Raw genomic sequence first — 20,887 nt, 5'->3', positions numbered from 1 at the left:
GTTCCATGTGTAAAAATTCTGAAACAGAATGTTTGGATATTTTTAGAACGGAACATTTCCATTTCTCATTGACGCGCTCCCACAGAAAGTTTCAATTATCACAAAACAGCACTTTCGGGTGGAAGAAGCTGCTGTGAGAAAACTCCTGACCAGGCCTGCTCCCACTCAGCTGCTGAGGAGCTCTGCAGAACTGCCAGCTTCTCCTCCTGCTGGAATCACGCTGGAGCGCTCAATCCAGGGCCTAAGGAGCACTTTCCTCCTTGGCCAGCAGATGGCACAACTTCTGTCACAGGGTTCATGATCGCCAAATTTTGCCAGGTTTGTCATTGCCAGGAATGGTTTAGTAGGCTTAACACTCAGCGTTTCTTCTGGGTGAGTAACACTGTAGCTAAAAACACCCTGCAATCTGTTTTAAATATTAAGCTCTAGCAATAGAGCTTCGATGCTTGCCAGTTACTTACTATAAGCAAAGCATATAAATAACACTCTAAATGTAATTCCATGAACATGAAAAATAAGGGCTACTCCCGCACCAGAAAACTTGCATTCTTACTGATACAGATAATCAGAACTAGGAGTCTGGAGTATGAAAATATGTCTGAATTAAACCTCTGTTTACTCATACTGCTGACATCCAGAGCCACACGATGGCCATTCTGCAGCTGTCTGAATTTAATGTTCTCCCTCCCCTGTTCATTCCATCTGTGACAATGGGACAAAACACATATTTTAACTGACCATATGAAAAATTTCTCAGCTTTACTATGGATGGACTATTGGATTTTTGCCATAATTTAGACATGACTTTTTCATCACAGTCAGCAGTTTCAATCATCCTCCAGTGCTATGTTCACACAGTGTAAGCCACAGGAGAGAGCTGTGCAAACACCTGACATGAGAACATGTGGAGCATTAATGATGAACATGCTATTTGATAGGATATAAGAACCCATTTCTTTCCTTGTTTTCTCAGGTCTCTCAGCCAGCAAGATAATTGCTCCCAATTTAGGAATAACAGCTCTGAGGATAAATAAGTCTAAGTGGCTACAGAATTAGAAATTACATTACTACACGGCCATTGTAATGTAGACAGAGCTGTACCAAATCCAGTGTACAAATTCCTCATATATTCTTTAAAAATAACAATGGGGATAGATATTTTCAATTCTGTCACCAGCTACTCACCCACAATTCCTAACTCTGCTGTGTTTACAAGACCACATTAATGTAATGCAGTTCCCACAGTTTTAATTAAGCTTTATGTGCAAGTTCATTTGGAAAATGTAATTAATAACACAATGTTTCTACTGCATTCTAAAATAAAAGGAAGGGTGTGTTAAGGAGTAAAGAGTGAAGGTTTTTCTAGTTGGGTAAGGTATCTTGCTGCAATGAATACTCCTAATAATGCAGCTCATGCAATGGTTTCAATCTGCTGCCCACTGAAAACTCAACCATAACCTTCAAAGGAGTAACTCCTACCACTATGAAGTAACAGGGATTAGAAACCTCATAGATTCTTTTCTCTTCTGCCATGACTACAGATAAAGCTGATCTGTGGGTTCAAGATCAGGCATTAAAAAACTTACCTTACTCAAATTAAGCCACAGAAAATCAGAATGTCTTGCAGAATCCAGAGTCAAGCCAAAGGAATATATTTGTTTAAAAATACAAAGACAAAATATATTTATGAGATGCCCTGTATGAATTTGGTGGATGTTTCTCCACCTTCCCCTGGATGCACTTATCACAAGATCCAACAGATCACCTGGCTTGAAACAAAAGCAATACTATAGTTTCAGTGAAAAACAAGGGAACAAAACAAGTCTGACTAAGGCAGAGAATGAACAAGGATGTATTTTTAACTGAAACTTAGATTACTATAAGAAAACTTAAACAGTTGGGCTAGACAAGAATTGAGGATTATTGATTTCAAGTTGGGGAACATAATGCTTATGAACAGAATATTAAAGAGGAGCATGTTTAAAGAAAGACTTTGTCCTACATGCCCAAAACACTACAGTTGAGTGCCTTGAAAAATCCACCAGACACATGTAAAGGAACATTGTTTTATTTCTTATTCTAACCCTTAAGAATATCAGCAGAAGTTAATTTCTTGCCATTTAATCCAATAGAAAAAAAGACTAATGCCATAAAACATTATGAAGAAGTAAATCTGCTATAACTGAATTCTCTTCCTTTTATGTGTCAGTTGTTCTCCTAGCTGTATACTGACTAAAAGAGTAGTAATGCTCACAAAATTAATAAAAACAAAGGGGTATAATGGGACATAACTCAGACTCTGCAAAAGAAAAAAATCAATCAGTTCCAGCAGGAATCCAGAATTCAGACTGATCATTTAAGAAGTCTTGTGACTGCAAAACTTAAATATCCTGTTTGAGTGCAGAAGCCTGAATTTATATTTTGCTGAGAAATCTGTGCTCCCATTAACCTTAAATAGCATTATGGGTACTCAGTATTTCAAACTCAGGCCTTGGACCACTCAGCCAAAGCCTGTCGTGTGGAAAGCTGACATTACCTGGAGTGGTTGAGATGGAAATTGAGCAGTGCAACACCTCAAAAAGGTAATTACGGGCAGCATTAGCCATCAAAGTAGCTTTTATATTTTACAGTGTTTTGGGAATTGGTGCAAGCCGTGGCATTAACCACAGCAGCACTAGTGGCTTAACAGCTTTTTTTCCTGGCCCAGACACAGAGATTAGAGTGTTCTGGGCAATGTTTGCCATACTTCCTTTTTCTCTTGATCACTCCCACAATATAAACCAGGTGGAAGACACAGGCAAGCCAAGCATAAACTACAAGACCGCCTCTTTCTTCAGAATTCAGCATAAACATGTGGACAGATTAGTAGATTTACAAACAACTCCTCTGTCTTGTTCAGCTTCATTAAGTTGCTTTTCTATCATAAGACAACCAAGGTGACTCTGAAATTTTGACTCAAATTGATAGATCTGTGGGTTGTAGCTGACAGTTTGGCATAGGAACAGCAGCAATATAAAGGTTATAATGTGGGTGCACTCCACTCAAGACATTTCTGTATCAGCACTACTGTAGCTCTGTTCTTATTCACTGTAAATACACACTAGCCACCATCAATCCATCAGCTGGAACAGATAAATATTCATACTATTTGGAAATTTATGATGATAGCTTGTCATTTAGCAACATTGTGCTTCTGCCCACCCCTCTGCCAATGAAAAACTATTACATTGATCTTAGACCTCAACACTAACCATCCACTAAATATTTACGTAAGGCAACTAAAATTTTGTCTGGATAGGTCCCATCCATTCTTTGTCTAGCACTTATTCTACAAAGAGGTGTTTATTATACAGTCATGCTTGTTTGAATAATCACCCCATGTCTCTGAAGAACCCAAACTGATTTGACTCAGAAGTTCAGTGATTTCTTCTGAAATGTAGCCCCTAATGCTCTGTGGAAATCAGTCCTAACACCCTCAGCAAGGCACTATCAATTGTTCAGAGAAAGAGACTAAACCCCTTGCTGACACTGAACTAAATTACCATCATTTGTACTGCCAGGGGATGCCTCGGTCATGGACTAAGACTTGAACTTCACATACACTGGCTCAGAGGACCCCCACAAACCTTAACAGGATATTACCAACCACGAGTGCACTGGGGAACAAAGTAAATCAAAAAAATTGTTCTAAAGAATGCAGGAGAACTTTCCATAGCTTACAAGTTTGACAAAATTAGTCTGAATCAAAAATTAGTCTGGCTATTAAAAATACACTTGAACATCCAATTCCACATGACAAACTTTGGAAATGGAAACTTATGTATTCATGATTGATAGATCTTGCCAGTGCCATTCATGACTGGGAAATGTATGAGCTAAACTCTATACACTCAAAGAATAACAATTTCACAGAGAGAGATGGTAATACTAAAAATAAAAATCTGAATCCCTAACATTTAGAGTCTGAATTACTCAGTCTTACTACCAGGCTGCTATAGGAAAAAAATTCACTCTGACCCAAACTGCAAACAGACTACAGGAGAACAATCAAATACTATTTGATAAATGGTGATAAAGTGCAAAACAAGAAATTGTGAGAAAGGGCTGATCTACCCAAGCACACTCAATAACACAGCAAACAGATGGTTAAGCAATATCAACACAGGAGTATCAACATAGCTAATACAGTGTTATCGCTGCCTCCACAGTTTGTTTTATTCTCCTCAAGGCTCCACTGTGCAAACATGGCAGGTGTGCTGGGTTTGCTGTGCAGGGCACGTGGGTTCAGAAACATCCCAGGGACTGGGAGAAGGAGCAGGTGAAGGATAGCAAAAATATGTAGAATGTAAAAACAGCAGCAGCAGATGTAGAAACAGCAGCAGCAGCTTTTGCATGAATGTGTTGCAGATAATTCTGTGATGATACTGAAGTCTTAAACTACTACAAAGCTCACTCCATTAAAGAGATCCCACAGAAAGCATGTCTGATGTTGGTTCTATAGTCAGTATGCTTGAGTATCTAATATTAATTTTTATTTATTTATTATACATTTCCACTCAAAAGACATCTACTTAGGTAACAGAAGACAAAATATCATTGATTAGAGGTTGATAACACATCAGCATATCACAACAATCTTACACAAGAAACATAATTTCACTTCCATTTTGAAAGGTTTCACAGCACTGCACAGCTGAATGTAAAAACTGAGACATTTTAATACACACAAACTATATTAATCAGCTCAAGATTATGCTGAATTTTTTACCACCATTTTTTCTTCTTGTTTATCTCCCTACTGAGTTTTTTCATGGCTGCCTTTACCCAGGGTAATAATGTTAATGCCCAAGTAGTATCAAAAAGCAGCTACCTTGAAGCAGCAGTGAGTATTTTCTAAAGGAAAAAGTCACTCTTCTTCTCCCTCCTTTCTTTGCAGCATTTCCTCCTGAAAGCATGGGAGTGTGCTTGCTTGCTCATCACTCCTGCTACCCTAAACAACTGAGATAGCTTTGTTCTTCTGCACCAGCAGCTCTGCTCATGAACACTGACACTGAATTTCCTTTTTTAGACAGCAAGGACGCAGACTTTCTTCCTCTTCTCCCTCCCTCTGCCTCGCCTCCCCTCCCCCTCCTACAGTCTTTGCTGTGCCCTCATCTTACCTTCAGCAGCACAAGAAATCCATGCTGCAGTTTTTTTTCCTCGTTAGCAGCTCTATGGCAACAGCAGTTCTGAGGCAGCAGTCCTTCACAGTTCTCACTTCATTCTCCTTTCTTCTGCATAAAGATACACAGCCTGTTAGCCCAGGAAATCAGCAAAGATAATTCTGATGTGATGTAAATTGGTAAACACAATTCCACAATTATTTCAGAAAAAAAGTATGGTCCAGGGGATACAAAGTTGTATTCCCAGAAGAAATTAATATTAGCAATGCAAATGAGTAATATTAAAAGGAAATCAGAGAAATTCTTTTGGGTAATTAACTGTAAAATCATCTTTGTGATAACTTAGCTTTTTTGGATAGAAAGGTGAAAAAAGAGAATTCTGAGCTTAAGATATACACAGTATTACACTCAAATAAAGTCCTCTAAGAATCTGTCATTGTTTGATGGAGTTTTTATTTGTTATTAGCACATAAACTAAATCAGTGGGGTTTTTTTTGTTAAAATCCTGCTGAAATAAAGGTAATAATGGCATACAAAATCTTGTAGTCTTGTAACCCATGGAAAAGTATATACCAAAATACATTTAGAAATGGTAACACAAACCTTAGAGAAAAAAAAGCAACAACAGAAAAACTACCAGTAATTGGATAGTTACTGAGCATTATAGCATCTACCTGCTTCAAAATCAGGATTTTCCTGATTTCTTACTTTGTTACTTCTAAATTAATCAGAACAATGAGCGACAAATAAATGCTGAATATGACAGCAAAAAACCCAGCTACTTAAGACTCAGAAACAATTATTAGCAGAAGCTTTTAAATCAAAGCACAAGATAAGAATATTTTGAATAGCTGCACACACACTCTCTATATATACTGCAAACTGCCAGTATTTTATAATCTAATCACTTTTATCACATGCACAAAATAAATGAATCAATATATTCCTGCAATTCAGCATGAACTTGCATTTCTCTCTCCTGCTGTGTAAAGAACAAAGGTTTCTGGCCACTGCCAATTGCTGTACAAGAAGTGTTAAAGTGCATGTCCCCAGCTGGCACGAGCAGCACCACGGTTACTCCTGGCTGAAGTAAGGGATCGCCTGCATCCTGTCTGTGCTTGCAGCATGTCCACACTTGCTGGAAAACGTGGAAAACAGGGGCAGGTGTTCCTGAGCACAACCTGAGAGGAAAACACTGGATTCCTTACTAATGCAGCACCTCACATGTTCCTTTTTGTCTCATCTGGCAATATTCAGTTGGCATACCAAATAATATCGAATAATGTTCTGGGAGGGGTGGAAGCACGAACAGCTGGGGCTAAGAATTGCCCTACAGAGGCTTCCTAGCACTGAACAGAAGCCCCAAAAACCAGAGCAGTTACATTTAGCAGCTCACTTGGCACTTCAACTTCATGACTGAGACTCAGCCACAAGAAGAACATGCATCTCTAACACTGTTAAAGAGAAAAGCCTTTGAATAGTTATTTTTCATCCCAAAAAATCTCAGAATTATTAAGAAACCAAACAAATAAAATGATTAAACAAGTCAGAATGTTGATCTTGATTAATTTTTAAAACTTATTAAAAACTTTTTTAAACTTTTCCCCACCCTGAGCTGGCTGCTTTGCAGACTGAAGCACACTTGCAAAGCAATCAGTCCCAGCTTTACAATTTACAACTTTAGAATTTACAAAAGGAGATTCTTCAAAGAGAGATAATGATTTCCATTTTACAAGAGATGAAAGAAGGGCACAAAGCTGAAACTACTCATCTATGGTTTCACATTGTGCCAGTGTCAGTGACAGAAACAAAACTTGGAGAATCTGAGCTATTGTTACCTGAAGAAATGAACAGTCTCAATTTTCTTATGAAAAGTAAAGCTCAATAGGAAACTTTCAGTTTATAGAAATTAAGATTTACCTTGAGGCCAATACTTCTGATCACATAGCTCATTTTATTAATGACAAAGTATTTAGCTCTATAGTTAACTTTTATATGTTACAACAAGCTCTATAAACTGCAAAATACTGTTGTGAAGGTTAAAATACTCAGATAGAAAAGAAACAAGAGAATTCAGTTACTGTTCAATGCTGGATATGGACAAGAAAGAGCTTCTGTTAGGGAAAAATGAAATTATTTCTGTGATGTCTTACTGCTTAGAGATGTACAAATTTTAAATATTCTGCCAATAAATACAGTGTATTACAGCCTGTAATCCACTCAGAGCAAAGCTCTCTGTGCAGTGCTGTATCAGCTGATAACACCAGACATTTTGTTGTCACTAATTTGAGATAGGCCCTCATACCTCCCAGTGCTGCACGCACACTCTGGAAAGCACAGTGTGTTTGTTCTGACGTCCAAAATGTGATTGGGATGGGGACAGACAGATCACATGGCTCACTGCTGTCACCAGTCAGGACACAGGCCATCTATCAAGGCACACATACCTACAGCACACGTTAGAGATTAGTACTTTTTTACCACTAATGGGTCCTGTGAATTTACCCCTGTAAAAGTCAAAGAACTGCTTGGCCTTTTTGGTGTTTTCATCTTGGGTTTGGTTCCCACCCATTACTTCCTCCTACACTCAATGTTTTTACCAATAAGGAAAAGTACTGAAATGAAACACAGACATAGGTGTGCCTATGTAGTGGTTGTATCAAAACTTAACCAGCTGAAAACAGCAACTAAAAAACTCAAGCAATGCCAGTGGATTGCAAATTTGTATAATCATGAGAACAATGTGCAGAGATGGTTAACCAATAGCAGAAGGAAAACAGTTTTCTTCAAAATAATGCACAGGCTTATATTTACCTTTCTCTCAGAACTGGTAAAAATACTCTTTGCTGATTGTCTCACAGAAATATATGACATACTGTATTTCATGGCTTAAAAAATAAATGCAACCACAGCTGTGACAGGATGTTATCATCTGCTACCTGGTTCATCTCTCAGCTTTATTTACTTTTGTAAAATGAAGAACAAACTCTACCCTGAAAGTAGCCTGCAACTTCTAGCAAAGATTTCTAGGCCTCCTTCCATTACTGATCCAAACTTTCTTCAAAGATTTGCCCATGCATAACCTCTGAGACAAATAATATCACCCCCACATTACAGAGAAGAAAACTGAAGTGCAAACAGAGCTCTCATTGCAATAAAAGTCAATGGCAAGTCTAATAAATATCATCTGCTCAATTTTAGTGCTAGAATTCCAGTCTGTGGTCACACTAGGAGTCCTTAACACAACAGAGGAACAGAACGAAGCTGATTTCATGTCCTGGGCTTGACTACAAACCTTGAAAACTTGGAAACAAAGAATCTAAGTGCTCAATCAAGAAGAACACTCAAGACGTAAAACTGTAATTATTCAGTTTTATAGCATGCACAGGCCTGGATGACTACAAAAATCATAGAAAGAAAAGCATATTTCTGTTTCAAGTATTTGGGTTAAGATTTTATTGTGCCAACATTCTTCTTATTACCCGAATCGTTACTAAAATTACAAGACCATAAGTGATTCCATATGACAGTTTTCTTATGTTATACTCATTTAAAGAATTAACAGTAATTTACATACTTCCACTAAGAAATGAAATACTGACTTTCTAGAGTTAACCATAGTTTTTTATTAGAAGACCAACCAAATGCTAACCAAAGTAAAAGGGAAATTCTTCACAAATTTAAAGTTTTGGATGAAATTATACTACTATAAACATAAGTAGTAATTAACTTCCCTTAGTTCTTTAGATTTTTTGACCCCCTGGGAGAGGGCTGAGAAACCAAGGTTCCTCTGAGGGCCCAGAGCACCTCTGCTACTTCCTTTTCAGCAGCAGTTTACAAGAGCTGTCCCACCGTATAAAAGAAACACCATCTTTCTTAAAAATTCAGCAAGAACTTCATCATTCCAGAGTAAGAAATAAGTAATAAATAACTCCAAACCCCTGGAGGTGGGAGGGCCACTACGAGTCTGAATTTAAACTCCAAACTCTAAGAGGAGATGAATTAATGGATGAATAACCTGAAAGATTAAAGTCACACAACTTTGTTGATTTTTTTTTTAAAAAACACCCAAGTAAGTTAGTCTTAAATAGCTTAACAAATTTTTATAATTAAGAAAAAAAATCTAACTGGGAATAAGAGAATTTAAGGTAAGAAACAAAATTCTGCACAACTGAAGCAGGAACACTCCTTGGAGATGTGTGCTCCAAGCAATTAGGAAGCATAAACCATAAACCACCCCACAAACGTTTCAGACAACTGAGTCAGCTGGCCAGCAAAAGGCCCCGTCCCCCCCACATCCTCTGCACAAGCCTGAATATCTTGAATAGACTGAGCATGTGGGGCAATTAAATCAACCAAAGCAGTTTACATCCCACTGCCTTTCCATAGTGCTTGGCACCTAAATAATTTAAGCATCTTTGAATACGTTCCTTATTGGCCTAGTGCACAACTGTTCAGTGAGACAGAACTTGGACAGAGAGGAAATTCTGGATGTACTTTCAAATCACTCAACAGGGACATCACTGAGATTTCACAACACATTTGACTACAGTTACAAAGGCTAGAAATATCTGTCAAAACATAACAAAGTTGTAAAATAACTTTTCAAAAGGATGACAAAGCAAGCCTAACAATCCAACGTACTAAAGTCATCATAATGTGCATTTCAGATTACACTGAGGTACTACAGAATACAAAGCCAGCATTCTCAATCCATTAAAAACACTGTATCTTATACATTCTTATTGTTCAGCTTTTTTAGATTCTAATTTCAATGGAGTAACCAAAAACACTTGTTAGCATTAATGACACCCTGACTGCATTTAAATAACAAGCATGGGACTCCAGGAATTTGGATTTTCTTTCTCCTCTGGAGGCTTTCCAGAACACATCCACTCCTACATCTGAGGAAGCATGCTTTTGTTTAGGCAGGATCCTTTGGGACTGATGAACTGAAAATATCACTTCTTGCTAGCAACACCCTAACAAATCATCTTGATCCTTAACGTGACCTACTGTGAGCAAACCCTGTCTGTTTACCATTACCTTCCTTGCCCTGCCAGTCATGGCAATCAAATAATACACAGTCTGAACCCTAGCACCAGAATTAAAAATGCAGGAAAAGAATTCTAGGATCTTGCAGGTTTCCTATGAAGTACCTGGCAGTTTCATGGCAAATTCAAATCATGCCATGAGATTATTAAAAGGAGATTTCTGAGATTTCCTAATGCAAACTGTACCATTGCCTTTGCCAGGATATTGGTGAGCAGGGATTGCTCAACTGGAGCTCAGTTTCAGGAGGTGTCAGCTCCTACTGCTTTCTTTGAATACGTCACTGCTTACTTCAGTCTGCATGAATAATCACTGGAAACCCAGCTGCTAAACCAGCTAGTCCATCTGTTGCCCCTGTTAATAAATGTATTATTGTGTTCACTCTCACTAAAGAGCTCATGATTCACTGGGATTGTCTTTTTGGGAAACATCTACACAAGTATATTAGGTGTACATCTATATGTGGCTGTGGATCCCATCTTTAGCAGCACAGACATGTCATTTAGTGTCTTCTTGGCATTCCTTCTGCCTGAAGATAACATGAATCTGATCCTTGGGGAGCAAGTTTTCAGCTGAGGCTTCTCTAAAAAGCTTAATCAGATTTAAAGCCAGGGGACTACAAGAAATCCCAGTGTCATTACAAGATTTGTGTCAGTGACAAAATCTGACCTTTTGGTACCTCTCAGTTTGATGCTTGCTGTTCAGAACACAAATAATTCCAGGCTGAGTATGGCTAACACTGGCCCAAAAATACACGAAGTAGATATGAACACACATGAAAAGGCTGTTTGCACTACTGTAACCGAAGAGATATTTCTCAAACATTGTACAGAGGTTTTAAAGGGTATAAAATGCAGGATTTTTTTCCACTAGTGCAGTTAGCAGTCATTGCTAATACAAGAAGCCTGGATATCTTGTTTCATAAAAATAAAAGATTGATTCCGTGTTTCCAACCATTTATTTGAAGTTTATGAAACAAAATTTTTTTAATCTTTTCATTTGGTGAAAGAAGTCAATGATTTCCACAGGAGGAAACTCTGGGTTCCTTTTCTTATACACCTTAATATACCACAGGGATGTGCAACATCCATGTAATAAATGCCTTTCACGTGGGAACTGATGATTTGTTTCTTAAATCATAATTTCATTGTTCCAGTCACACAACACTTGAGGCAAATAGAGCATCTGCCAAGGGGCCACTGGGCTGAGGAGTGTCACTGCCTTAAAACAACCACGAACCACAGCAAGTAACATGACCAAATAATTGGATCAAATTCTGCCAAACTCTGCCACGACCATGTGACAGCAGAAATCAGTCTGCTCATAGGCTTTTCTTTATATTTAAGCATTAGGTGAATCAGAAATGAACAAAATCCTCAGACACAGGGAAATTTCAAGCTCCTTGATAAAGGCCAGTGATCAGGAGCTCAGGGGGATTTGTTTGGCTCTGTAGTTGCCCAATGCCAAGAAATCTTGGCATTCAGTCAAGAGACCCCCCACTATTTTAGCCAGTAAATTACAATACCAACTTTAAAACATGTCCCTCTTGATATAAGATAATAATTTTTAAAAATTTCAAGTTTTTTTAAATTTTTTTTAGTAGAACGAAGTTTGACCAAGTGTTGTAAAACAAGATTTGCTGCAAGCTAGAGCAATGAGAACAATTTCTCCTTAAAGAAAGCCAGGAAAGCCTTGTTACTAGAAAACTGTTGTCAAATCTGAAAACTCAAAGTGATCTGAATACCTGGGTAATCTGAAATGACACTGATTTCTTTATTGGAAAAGATAAAGCAGGTACTTGTTTCTGAGATGCCATTCCAGGTCTGTGAAGAATGGTGGCTTACCTTCCTGAAATTCCCACATGTCTGGAAATCTTTTCCTCTCTGATTTGCAAATTTATTAAGACTTAAATGCAGTGCTTGAATAAAAATACTCATCTAATCAAATTCAACAGCTTTCCTAATAAATATTCAAGATCCTTAACAAATATTCAGTAGTGCTATTTCCCCATTTAGACTCAAATCAGTTTTAATGCAGTGGGAAATCTAACTGTGCTAGCCCAAAACTGTGCTCACATTCTTTCTTCAGTCCATCCTGTTTGTTTTTCAACCAGAGGTTAATAGTCCACACAAACTGGCATAATTCATTTAAAAGGCCTCTGGCTATTGTTGTGTGTCTAGCTGAACTGCAAAGACAAGAAATATCCTCAATATTTTCTACCCAGCAGGGGTGGACAGAAAGAACTTGAGGCTGACAGTGCAGCTGCATTTATATAATTTTGCTGGGATAGTGGTAGGTTGTACTATTTCTACAGCTAACATTACCCCAGCAGATGCTGCCATAGGAAGATTTAAGGTATATACAGTCTTTGAGAGGTTCCCTTTATGGATATTCTAGATGGTTCTAGACAATTTACAATATTCTAGACAAGTAAAGGGTTGAATTTTTCAAGCATTGCCTCCATTTCTTCATATATAATCACTATGGAAACAGATTGCAAAGTGATACACATAAACCATACAAAGGTGGCACAAAATTATTGCTCATAATTAATATTACTTGCCTCCATAAGAAACACTGATGAATAGATTAGATTATTGTGAAACCTGATATGAGCATTAAAATGATCGATATTTTTTCTACCACAGTAGAAAGCGATGGGCACGATCATGCAATCGGTTTGCACAGTAACAGTTCTCTTCGTGCTTTATTTTGGACTGCACTAACCTTTAAATCATTCTTGACAGTTTTTTTTTTCCTGTACTGCGATCTGCAGCGCTTTCGGCAGCACGCCGAGGACCACCTAACGTGTCTCCTACAAACAGCCCTGCATCCCCTTCGGGAAGGATCCACCCTCAGCGCCTCGGGACGGGATTCAGCCACGGGCCCGCGCTGGGCGAGCCGGGGCCGGGGAGCCCTCAGAGGCGCCTCCATCGCCCCCCCCGCCTCGGGGCCTCTCCGTGAGCTCCCAGCCCTCATGACCAACGCTGCCCCGGCTCCGGGAGCGCAGGGGGACAGCTCGGGGTGTGTTTCGCCTGCCAGGGAGGAGGAGGAGGAGGATGAGGAGAAGGAGGAGGGAGCCATTTCTGTGTGCGGATGGGGCGGATGCGCGGCCCCCGCCTGAGGAAGCCTCTTTCTCTCTCGTATCACCCCCCGACTCCGGGGCTTTAAGAACAACCAACACGGTGGGGGACACGCGGTCACGAAAAGGGGCCGCTATGCCGCCCCAGGCGCTGCCGCAGGGCCGCTCGCCGTGCCCTCAGCCCGGCCGCGCCGGCGCCGCCATTCCCCCGCCCGCCCCGCGCTGCAGCAGGGACCGGACGGGAAACCCCGTGCGCGCGGGGGGGAAGGGGAGGCAGAGGGAGGAAGGAGTGGGGCGCTGTGACGCACTCAATGGTGCAATATCCTTCCGCGATCCGACACAAAAAGTAGTTCCATCTTCCACGTAGCCTCCCAGACCCCAGGGGTTCACACACAACCTTCGGATTAACTGAAAAAAGTCTCGTAACGGGAATCGTTTGGGACACAGGGCTTAAACTGGAGGGATTCTTGTTTTTTTGCGGGTGGTATAAGGTGTATATCCATGCGCAGAGCAGAGCGCAACGAGTCCGGCAGCAGGGCGGGTATATAAGGCAGGCGCCGCGGAGGGCTTGCCTTTTCAGTTGAGGACAGAGCTGGTGATCGGAACATGTCAGGGGGCTCCGCGGATTATAGCAGGTATGGTGGGGGCCTGGGATCTTTCCACATTCGGGGCCTTCGTGGGTTATGCGGGGGGCGGCCAGGGAGAGAGGAAAACTCGAAGGAGGTGGAGGGGAGGGAGCCGGAGCGCCCTGGGGGAGGCAGGGCGCCGTGGTCAATCAGCCGTGCGCCCTGGCCCCTCCCGTTCTAGACGTTTCGGTCCCTGCGCTCCCCTTGCTCGCGGTTCAGCAACGGTTTAGCTCTAGTCCTCGGGGCTCGATTTTCGTTACTGGCTTTCTTAGCAATCCAATCAGCCCTAGAAAGGACTTAATCAAAATTAATTCTTATATAGCTGTGTTGTAGCTTAAATATTTAAATGCCTTTCTGTGGATTTTTTTTTTTTTGACATTGTGCCTCGTGCCTTTGGGGTTCGCCCGGGTTTTCGGGCCGCGCTGAGGGCGAGACCATTATATTTTTTGGCGGGGGGAGGGGGAGGCCCCCCCGGGCGATCGCCCGGCGCCGTCCGCCCGCAGCGCCCGGTTTGCGCAATCCCAGGGGTGGAGCTCTCGCGAGAGTTGCCCGGCGGGGCGGGGGGAATCCGCTGCAGCGCCGGGAGCGCGCCCGCCCCCCCCCCCCCTCTCAGCGCGCCGCCGCGGGAGCGCGCCCGGGGCGCCCATGGCCGCCGGGCCCGGGAGGCGGGCACGGGCACCGGGGCACCGGGAGGCGGGCAGGGGCCGCGGAGCGACGGCGCTGGGAGCTCCTGCTGCACTGATCCGTCACGGGTCCCGCCGCTGCCTCAGCCGACGTGTCGGCTCGCTTCTGCGCGGTGGCGGCTGCTGTGCTAACAACGTGTTCTCTCTCCTGGCAGAGACCATGGCGGCCCAGAGGGAATGGAGCCCGATGGTGTCATCGAGGTGAGCGCTCACGAACTGACCTGGGAATTTAATGGCTGGTGGACAGGGGTATTGGATTTATTTTTTCTTTAAATTTTTTCTTTATTACAGAGCAATTGGAACGAGATTGTTGACAATTTCGATGATATGAACTTAAAAGAATCCCTTCTAAGGGGCATTTATGCTTATGGTTTTGAGAAGCCTTCAGCTATTCAGCAGAGAGCTATTATTCCATGCATCAAAGGTATGCACTAGTTTAATTAATACCAATGTCGGATAATTAGGAAAACATTGTAAAATGTATATGCTATTCCACTAGTATGCAGTTGTAACTAATTTCAGTTTTTATTGAACAAGTGATATGATGGTACACCATCTTTCGGGACTGACCTGAAATGGAGAGACCTCTTTAGTACTGATCACTTACTTCAGGGGGAATTAAGTAAAACTAACATGATTGACCCATGTGGGAGCAGTAAATGTGTATCCTACTTTTTTTAGGGTATGATGTGATTGCTCAAGCTCAGTCAGGTACTGGCAAGACAGCCACATTTGCTATTTCCATCCTGCAGCAGTTGGAGATTGATCTCAAGGAGTCCCAGGCACTAGTATTGGCCCCTACCAGAGAACTGGCTCAACAGGTATTGATAGAGTAGTTTAAACAAAAAACCAAAACAACTTGTGTGTTGCACAGGTTTCAGGTTTCACAACTGTGAGACAATGTTACCAGACTTCTTAGGGGGTTGTAATAAATATCCATTCAGAACCTTTTTTGTGCCAAATAACGGGGGATACAAACTGGCTTCTGTCCCACAAGTCCTCTGCCTCCTTGAAGAGCTGAGTTAAAAGCATGGAGGGTGTGCTGGGGCAGGGGTGCAGGAGGCAGCTGTTGTGCTCTATGTAAAGTGAAGGGAGCATCTTCAGCAGAAAAAACACAATTACTAAAGCACAGTGTTCTGAGTGGAAACAAAAAATACATTTGTTTGGCAGCTATTTAAACTTAAGCAGTTGTGCAACATGAAAACTGCAGTGCACATTTGGTTACTTAAATGGTTTTGTATCATTGTATGTTTTCCTGACAGGGTAATTGCATGTCTTTCACCTTCAAGGCTGGGTATTCTGTTATTCTAAGTGGGTGTGTGGTAATAACTTGTAAGAATACTTGAATATTTAGGGTAACTGTGTCAGTAATGAGAGGTCTTAAAGTGCAATGTTGAACCAACTCTTAAAGTACAAAACTTAGTGTCACTTTTCAACTGGACTATACTAAAATGCCAGTGCTATGTGACAATTCTTCATGGTAAAGCTAAAAATACGAAATCAGAAAACAAAAAAAATGGAATAAGGCCTTTTACCAGAATGTTAAGCCTTTTTCTGCTTTAAAGGTGTTGAGGTGAGATTTGTTTTGAAACCTGGCTTGTAGTGGTGCCATTGGAGGGAGTTCACTGGAGAGTGTCCCAGTGCTTAACATGCAGGCCTGAGCACCTGAGAGCTTGAGCCCACTTCTGGTGGCTCTGCTCTCAGCAGTTGTCTCATGGCAGTCACTCACTCAGCAAGTTCAGCCAGTAAAAACAAAAATGTAACATAACTGTTCTCTGCCTTCTCGTTTCTAGTTAGCAACTTGAGTTATGTGAAGTTGGGCAGTCTTTATAACAGCTCTCAGTTCCAAGAGCTCCACAGTCCTTATTTGGTGTCTAGGCTTCCAAAGCCCATAAAAGCCAGAGATAACTGGGCTTAAGCTTTATTGTCCTATGAGCTACTAATGGAAGGTTCTATTTTAGATTCAGAAGGTAATCCTGGCCCTTGGAGACTACATGGGAGCAACATGCCATGCTTGTATTGGTGGCACAAATGTGCGCAATGAAATGCAGAAGCTGCAGGCTGAGGCTCCACACATCGTGGTGGGAACTCCAGGGCGTGTGTTTGATATGTTGAACAGGCGCTACCTTTGTAAGTATGAGCCTCATTGTGCCCTTACTGATACATCTGCAGTTAAAGCCTCAAACCCACCAAGAGCTTTAGTGAATTTGGTGGCACTGTAGAGAGTTGTGCTGGAAGGCTTAGTAGTACAGAAGCATGGTGTTCTTAAAGGATTTTGTATTTCTGGAACTTCATGAGATGCTTTTCTTTTTCCAATAGCACCAAAATGGATCAAAATGTTTGTTCTGGATGAAGCTGATGAAATGTTGAGCCGTGGATTTAAGGATCAAATTTATGAGATCTTTCAAAAACTAAGCACAAACATCCAGGTAAAAAAGCTTTCACATGGTAAAGTGATGCGTGCAGATTTGCTTATGGTGTGGCTGAGAACTGAATTGCACAAATGAAAATTGTTGTATGGGTTGTGTGCTAACATGGAGTAATACATTTTAGGTTGTGTTGCTGTCAGCTACAATGCCAATGGATGTGTTGGAAGTGACCAAAAAGTTCATGAGAGATCCCATCCGTATTTTGGTGAAGAAGGAAGAACTGACTCTGGAGGGTATCAAGCAGTTCTACATTAATGTTGAGAGAGAGGTTGGTACTGGTTACACTTGGCTCTGGCAGGAGGAGTTAGGCTCTCTTACCTTCTTGTTAAAGCACTGTGCTAAAATTGCGGAAACCAAGGCTGAGCTTTGGTTTCTGCAATAATGCTAGTAGAGTAAATGCAAGAAGAAGAAAAACTGTGCACTAGATCCAAAAGGACTAGGGTGGACCTCTTTCTTAATGTCCAGTGTCCTGTGTCTGAAGATTTAGTGCAACAAATGATGCAAAAACTTGACTTAGTTTCCTGGTTATACTGAATGTAGTTGTGTGCCAAAGCAGGCTTAATCTAAGATTGTTGTATTTGAGTTCATTCCTTGTTTCAAGTTCGTGTTATGTACTGAGCTGTGTCATGATGTGTTTCCTGATGATCTTTGTTCCGCTCAGGAATGGAAGCTGGATACACTCTGTGATTTGTATGAGACACTGACCATTACACAGGCTGTTATTTTCCTGAATACAAGGAGAAAAGTAGACTGGCTTACGGAGAAAATGCATGCCAGGGACTTCACAGTCTCAGCTCTGGTAAGAACTGCCACTCCCAATGACTTCTGAAATGCTGTGTATTTACTGGAGAAGAAAGGGTGAGGAGGGGATATCAGTGAGAAGCAGGAAAGTTATAATATAGCTGTGCAGTGCTGTATTATCGTTCCCCCTGCTTAAAGTAAAATGTTTCCTTTCTATCCCTACCTGCTTAGCTGCCACAGCAGGTAGGGACGCTGGGATTCATACATGCCTTTGTTCTTTAAAGAACATTCCGGTTTGGAGCATTGGAACTGTACTAATTGCAGCTTTTTGTTCTAACTCTCCAGCATGGTGACATGGACCAGAAGGAACGGGATGTTATCATGAGAGAGTTTAGATCAGGGTCCAGCCGTGTCCTGATCACTACTGACTTGCTGGTGAGTATTGTCTTCCATTGAATGTGTTCCTGTTACAGCCTTGTCCCAAAAGCTTCATAATTGAGTGATGGTTTTTGTAACCTGAACTGTTGGAAGCTTTTTGGAACAGCAAAGACCATGCTCCACTATGGACTACACAGTTGTAGTTCATAACTAATGATGTGGTTGACAAAAGCCCGAGATACATAAATTTGGAAATAGCCCCTAACTTGTATTAAAGACTTGGTGTTGCTTTGCAGGCTCGTGGCATTGATGTGCAGCAAGTGTCCCTGGTTATCAATTACGACCTGCCGACCAATCGTGAGAATTACATTCACAGGTCAGTTGGCTCTGCCCCCCGTCAGTCCTGTGCTGTGCTGGATGGGCGTTGGCACACACATTCCTCACCTCATCCTGTAGGCCTCACCAAACCAGAGGTGTCAGCATCCATGCCTAAACTTCTCAGAGCTAGCAGGGAATACTACCACTTGTGGATTGGCTTTAAAAAAGCCCTGCCTTGCACAGCAGTGGTTCTGAAACAAGGGAGAAGCAGAACTTTTGAACACTTCAAGCAGTGGGAAAACTTAGATATGTAACAGGTTCAGTGATTGATGAACCGTGGAGTTGTGGGGAAAATGCCAGCAACTGAAGTGCCCCTTGTCATGTAGGCTGTGACATAAAGTGTGACACTGTTAGTGGTGCAGCGTCTTGACAGCAGGGTCAGCTTGGTCTGGGTTCTGGCTGATGAGTTGTTGCTGCTCAGTGACAAGACAGACCCTTACTCCTAGCTTGTAGGGCTGCTTGTGGAGATTCAGCTGTGTGTGCCATGTTTGCTCTTGGTGGCTCCTTAGCGGGATTCTTCTCTGGTGTGTGTCTTCTGGTAGCAATTTCAGTTTATTTCCCTAGGTTTAGTTAACTGCTTTTAGTGACTGTCCCTAAATTAAGTAAACTGTGCTTTGTTACTTGATACAAATAAATACAGGAGTCGATAGCAGCAGTTGATGACACAAGATGGTGCTCAGAAACGACGTTGGCGTAATTTAGGACGTGGATTCGTAAGCGGCACAGTTTGAATAAGAGCGAGTTGGTATTTCTTTCTTTATTTTGTCATGATTATCCCCTAAGTTTTGTGAGCCCTTTCTGTGTATTTAGCTCGTGCTGGCAAGGTGCTCTTGTGCAGTCTGTAGGAAGGTGGAGCTCATGGTGGGTGTAACTAAACCGCATGCACTGATGTGTCAGTGACTGATGTGGGCTTGAACACAAATGTTGAGCTTGGATTTTACTCTAGAGCAAAAGAAACAAACCCTAAGTTTTCCCACTGGAAACAGTTAGGTTGAATTAAAATTCTGAAATTAAGTGTGCTGTTCCATGTTACTGGATTAACTTGGTAACAGTCTGATTGTTAAACCACAGCGTGTGCTCTGTGCTTGGGAGCGGATGCATGAGGGGTGGGTGCATAGTTGAACAGAGGGGAGAGACTGACCTGGGACTTCAGAACACAGCACCAGGCATTAAATGAAGATCTTACTTTTCAGCCAAAGAGTAACTATGCCCTGCTGCCTGCCACGGGATGGAACTGCTGTGCTGCTGGTTTTCCTGACCAGATGTGACTTGGGTGCCAGCTGGCCTTAAGGCAGCATAGAGTGGCCAGTGGCAGATAAAAACAGCAGTCAAGGATGGATTTTGCAGACATGTAAAGCAGATGGGTGAGGTTAACTTGAGTGTAAATGTGTTTCCTTTTTGTGCAGAATTGGTCGGGGTGGCCGTTTTGGCAGAAAAGGTGTGGCTATCAATTTTGTCACTGAAGAGGACAAGAGGATCCTGCGAGACATTGAGACTTTCTACAATACTACAGTGGAGGAGATGCCGATGAATGTGGCTGATCTCATTTAGTCCCCGGGATGAGGTGGTTGTGAATCCAGTGCTCGCTGTTGCTGAATAGGCGATTCACAACGCGCATTGTGCTTCTTTCTTCGGGGATATATTGAATCTTGTCTCAATGCTCATTACGGATCAGAAATACAGATTTTTGATAAGAGAAGCGACTTTTTGTCGTGAGCTCTTGTGGGGAAGGCCGTTGGCTTTGTCCACTTTAGGGTTAGACTGTTGGGGTTGGGTGGAAAGTCATGGGGTCTGTAAATTTTTTCTTTATTAGAAATTTATTTCCTAGTTCCATAGAAGTGGTTGTATTAGATGTTCTTTATCATTTAATAATTTACTTATGGACTAAAAGATATAAGTGCTGTATAAAGTCAGCCAATTATGTTAAACTAGCCTACCTTCCTTTATTGTATGTACTTACACCTCAGATTAAATTGGAAAGGCCTTTCAAAATCTCTAAACTTTTATAAGAGCATTAAAATGCATTTTTGTTTCATATGTATTTATTCAATAAAGTATTTAATTAGTGGTAAGTGTGATCTGGACCCTGTTGCTAAGCCCCAGCAAGCAAGCAATCATACTATTGTCTTAGTTAGGGTTAAACCCAGTAAATTTTGCCATATTGCACATGTCTTAATGAAGTTTGAATGTTCAATAAAATACTTCTATATTCACTTAAATTGTAAATAGTCACTTCTTGGGTTGAGGGGAGGGTGACAGCAACCTGCACTGTTTCAGGGTGGGAGCTGAAGGTTGGAAAATGCTGCAGCCTTGTGCTCACAGCTCCAGTACTTGGTCATTAATTGCAGGGGTGGTT

The 20,887-nt window shown here is 41.5% G+C and overlaps 1 protein-coding gene, 1 long non-coding RNA gene and 3 other non-coding genes across 5 annotated transcripts in view; 4 read left to right on the top strand and 1 right to left on the bottom strand.

The window, feature by feature from the left end:
* Positions 1-13,678, bottom strand: part of LOC135278716 (uncharacterized) — a 133,711-nt gene extending 120,033 nt beyond the window's left edge. The window contains exons 1-2 of the long non-coding RNA XR_010346154.1: positions 12,942-13,678; positions 5,160-5,273 (exon numbers count right to left, since the gene is read on the bottom strand). This is a non-coding gene — a long non-coding RNA (uncharacterized LOC135278716). The remainder of the gene's footprint in view (positions 1-5,159; positions 5,274-12,941) is intronic.
* A 138-nt stretch (positions 13,679-13,816) lies between these two features.
* On the top strand, positions 13,817-20,744 carry EIF4A2 (eukaryotic translation initiation factor 4A2). The gene is made up of 11 exons (XM_064385412.1): positions 13,817-13,931; positions 14,761-14,806; positions 14,897-15,029; positions 15,287-15,426; positions 16,567-16,735; positions 16,925-17,034; positions 17,159-17,302; positions 17,696-17,833; positions 18,121-18,210; positions 18,450-18,529; positions 19,938-20,744. The coding sequence occupies exons 1-11, from the start codon at positions 13,903-13,905 to the stop codon at positions 20,080-20,082; spliced, it is 1,224 nt and encodes a 407-aa protein (XP_064241482.1). The 5' UTR covers positions 13,817-13,902; the 3' UTR covers positions 20,083-20,744.
* LOC135279043 (small nucleolar RNA SNORD2) lies at positions 15,140-15,210 on the top strand. Its single transcript, XR_010346396.1, has one exon. It is a non-coding gene; the product is annotated as a small nucleolar RNA SNORD2 (small nucleolar RNA).
* On the top strand, positions 17,351-17,531 carry LOC135279041 (small nucleolar RNA SNORA81). Its single transcript, XR_010346394.1, has one exon. It is a non-coding gene; the product is annotated as a small nucleolar RNA SNORA81 (small nucleolar RNA).
* Positions 17,915-18,042, top strand: LOC135279085 (small nucleolar RNA SNORA63). Its single transcript, XR_010346439.1, has one exon. It is a non-coding gene; the product is annotated as a small nucleolar RNA SNORA63 (small nucleolar RNA).
* Positions 20,745-20,887: the final 143 nt, after the last annotated feature.

Source organism: Passer domesticus, chromosome 11, assembly GCF_036417665.1.
Source record: "Passer domesticus isolate bPasDom1 chromosome 11, bPasDom1.hap1, whole genome shotgun sequence".
NCBI lineage: Eukaryota > Metazoa > Chordata > Aves > Passeriformes > Passeridae > Passer > Passer domesticus.
Note: the sequence above shows the minus strand (reverse complement) of the source record. Positions and strands in the feature narration are given on the sequence as shown.

Bases quoted from the DNA above. Each gene is read 5' to 3' on its own strand.
- EIF4A2 (XM_064385412.1), top strand. From the start codon at position 13,903: ATGTCAGGGGGCTCCGCGGATTATAGCAG. The intron at 15,030-15,286 runs GTATGCACTAGT...TACTTTTTTTAG, and splicing joins TATTATTCCATGCATCAAAG to GGTATGATGTGATTGCTCAA. The intron at 17,303-17,695 runs GTTGGTACTGGT...TGTTCCGCTCAG, and splicing joins ACATTAATGTTGAGAGAGAG to GAATGGAAGCTGGATACACT.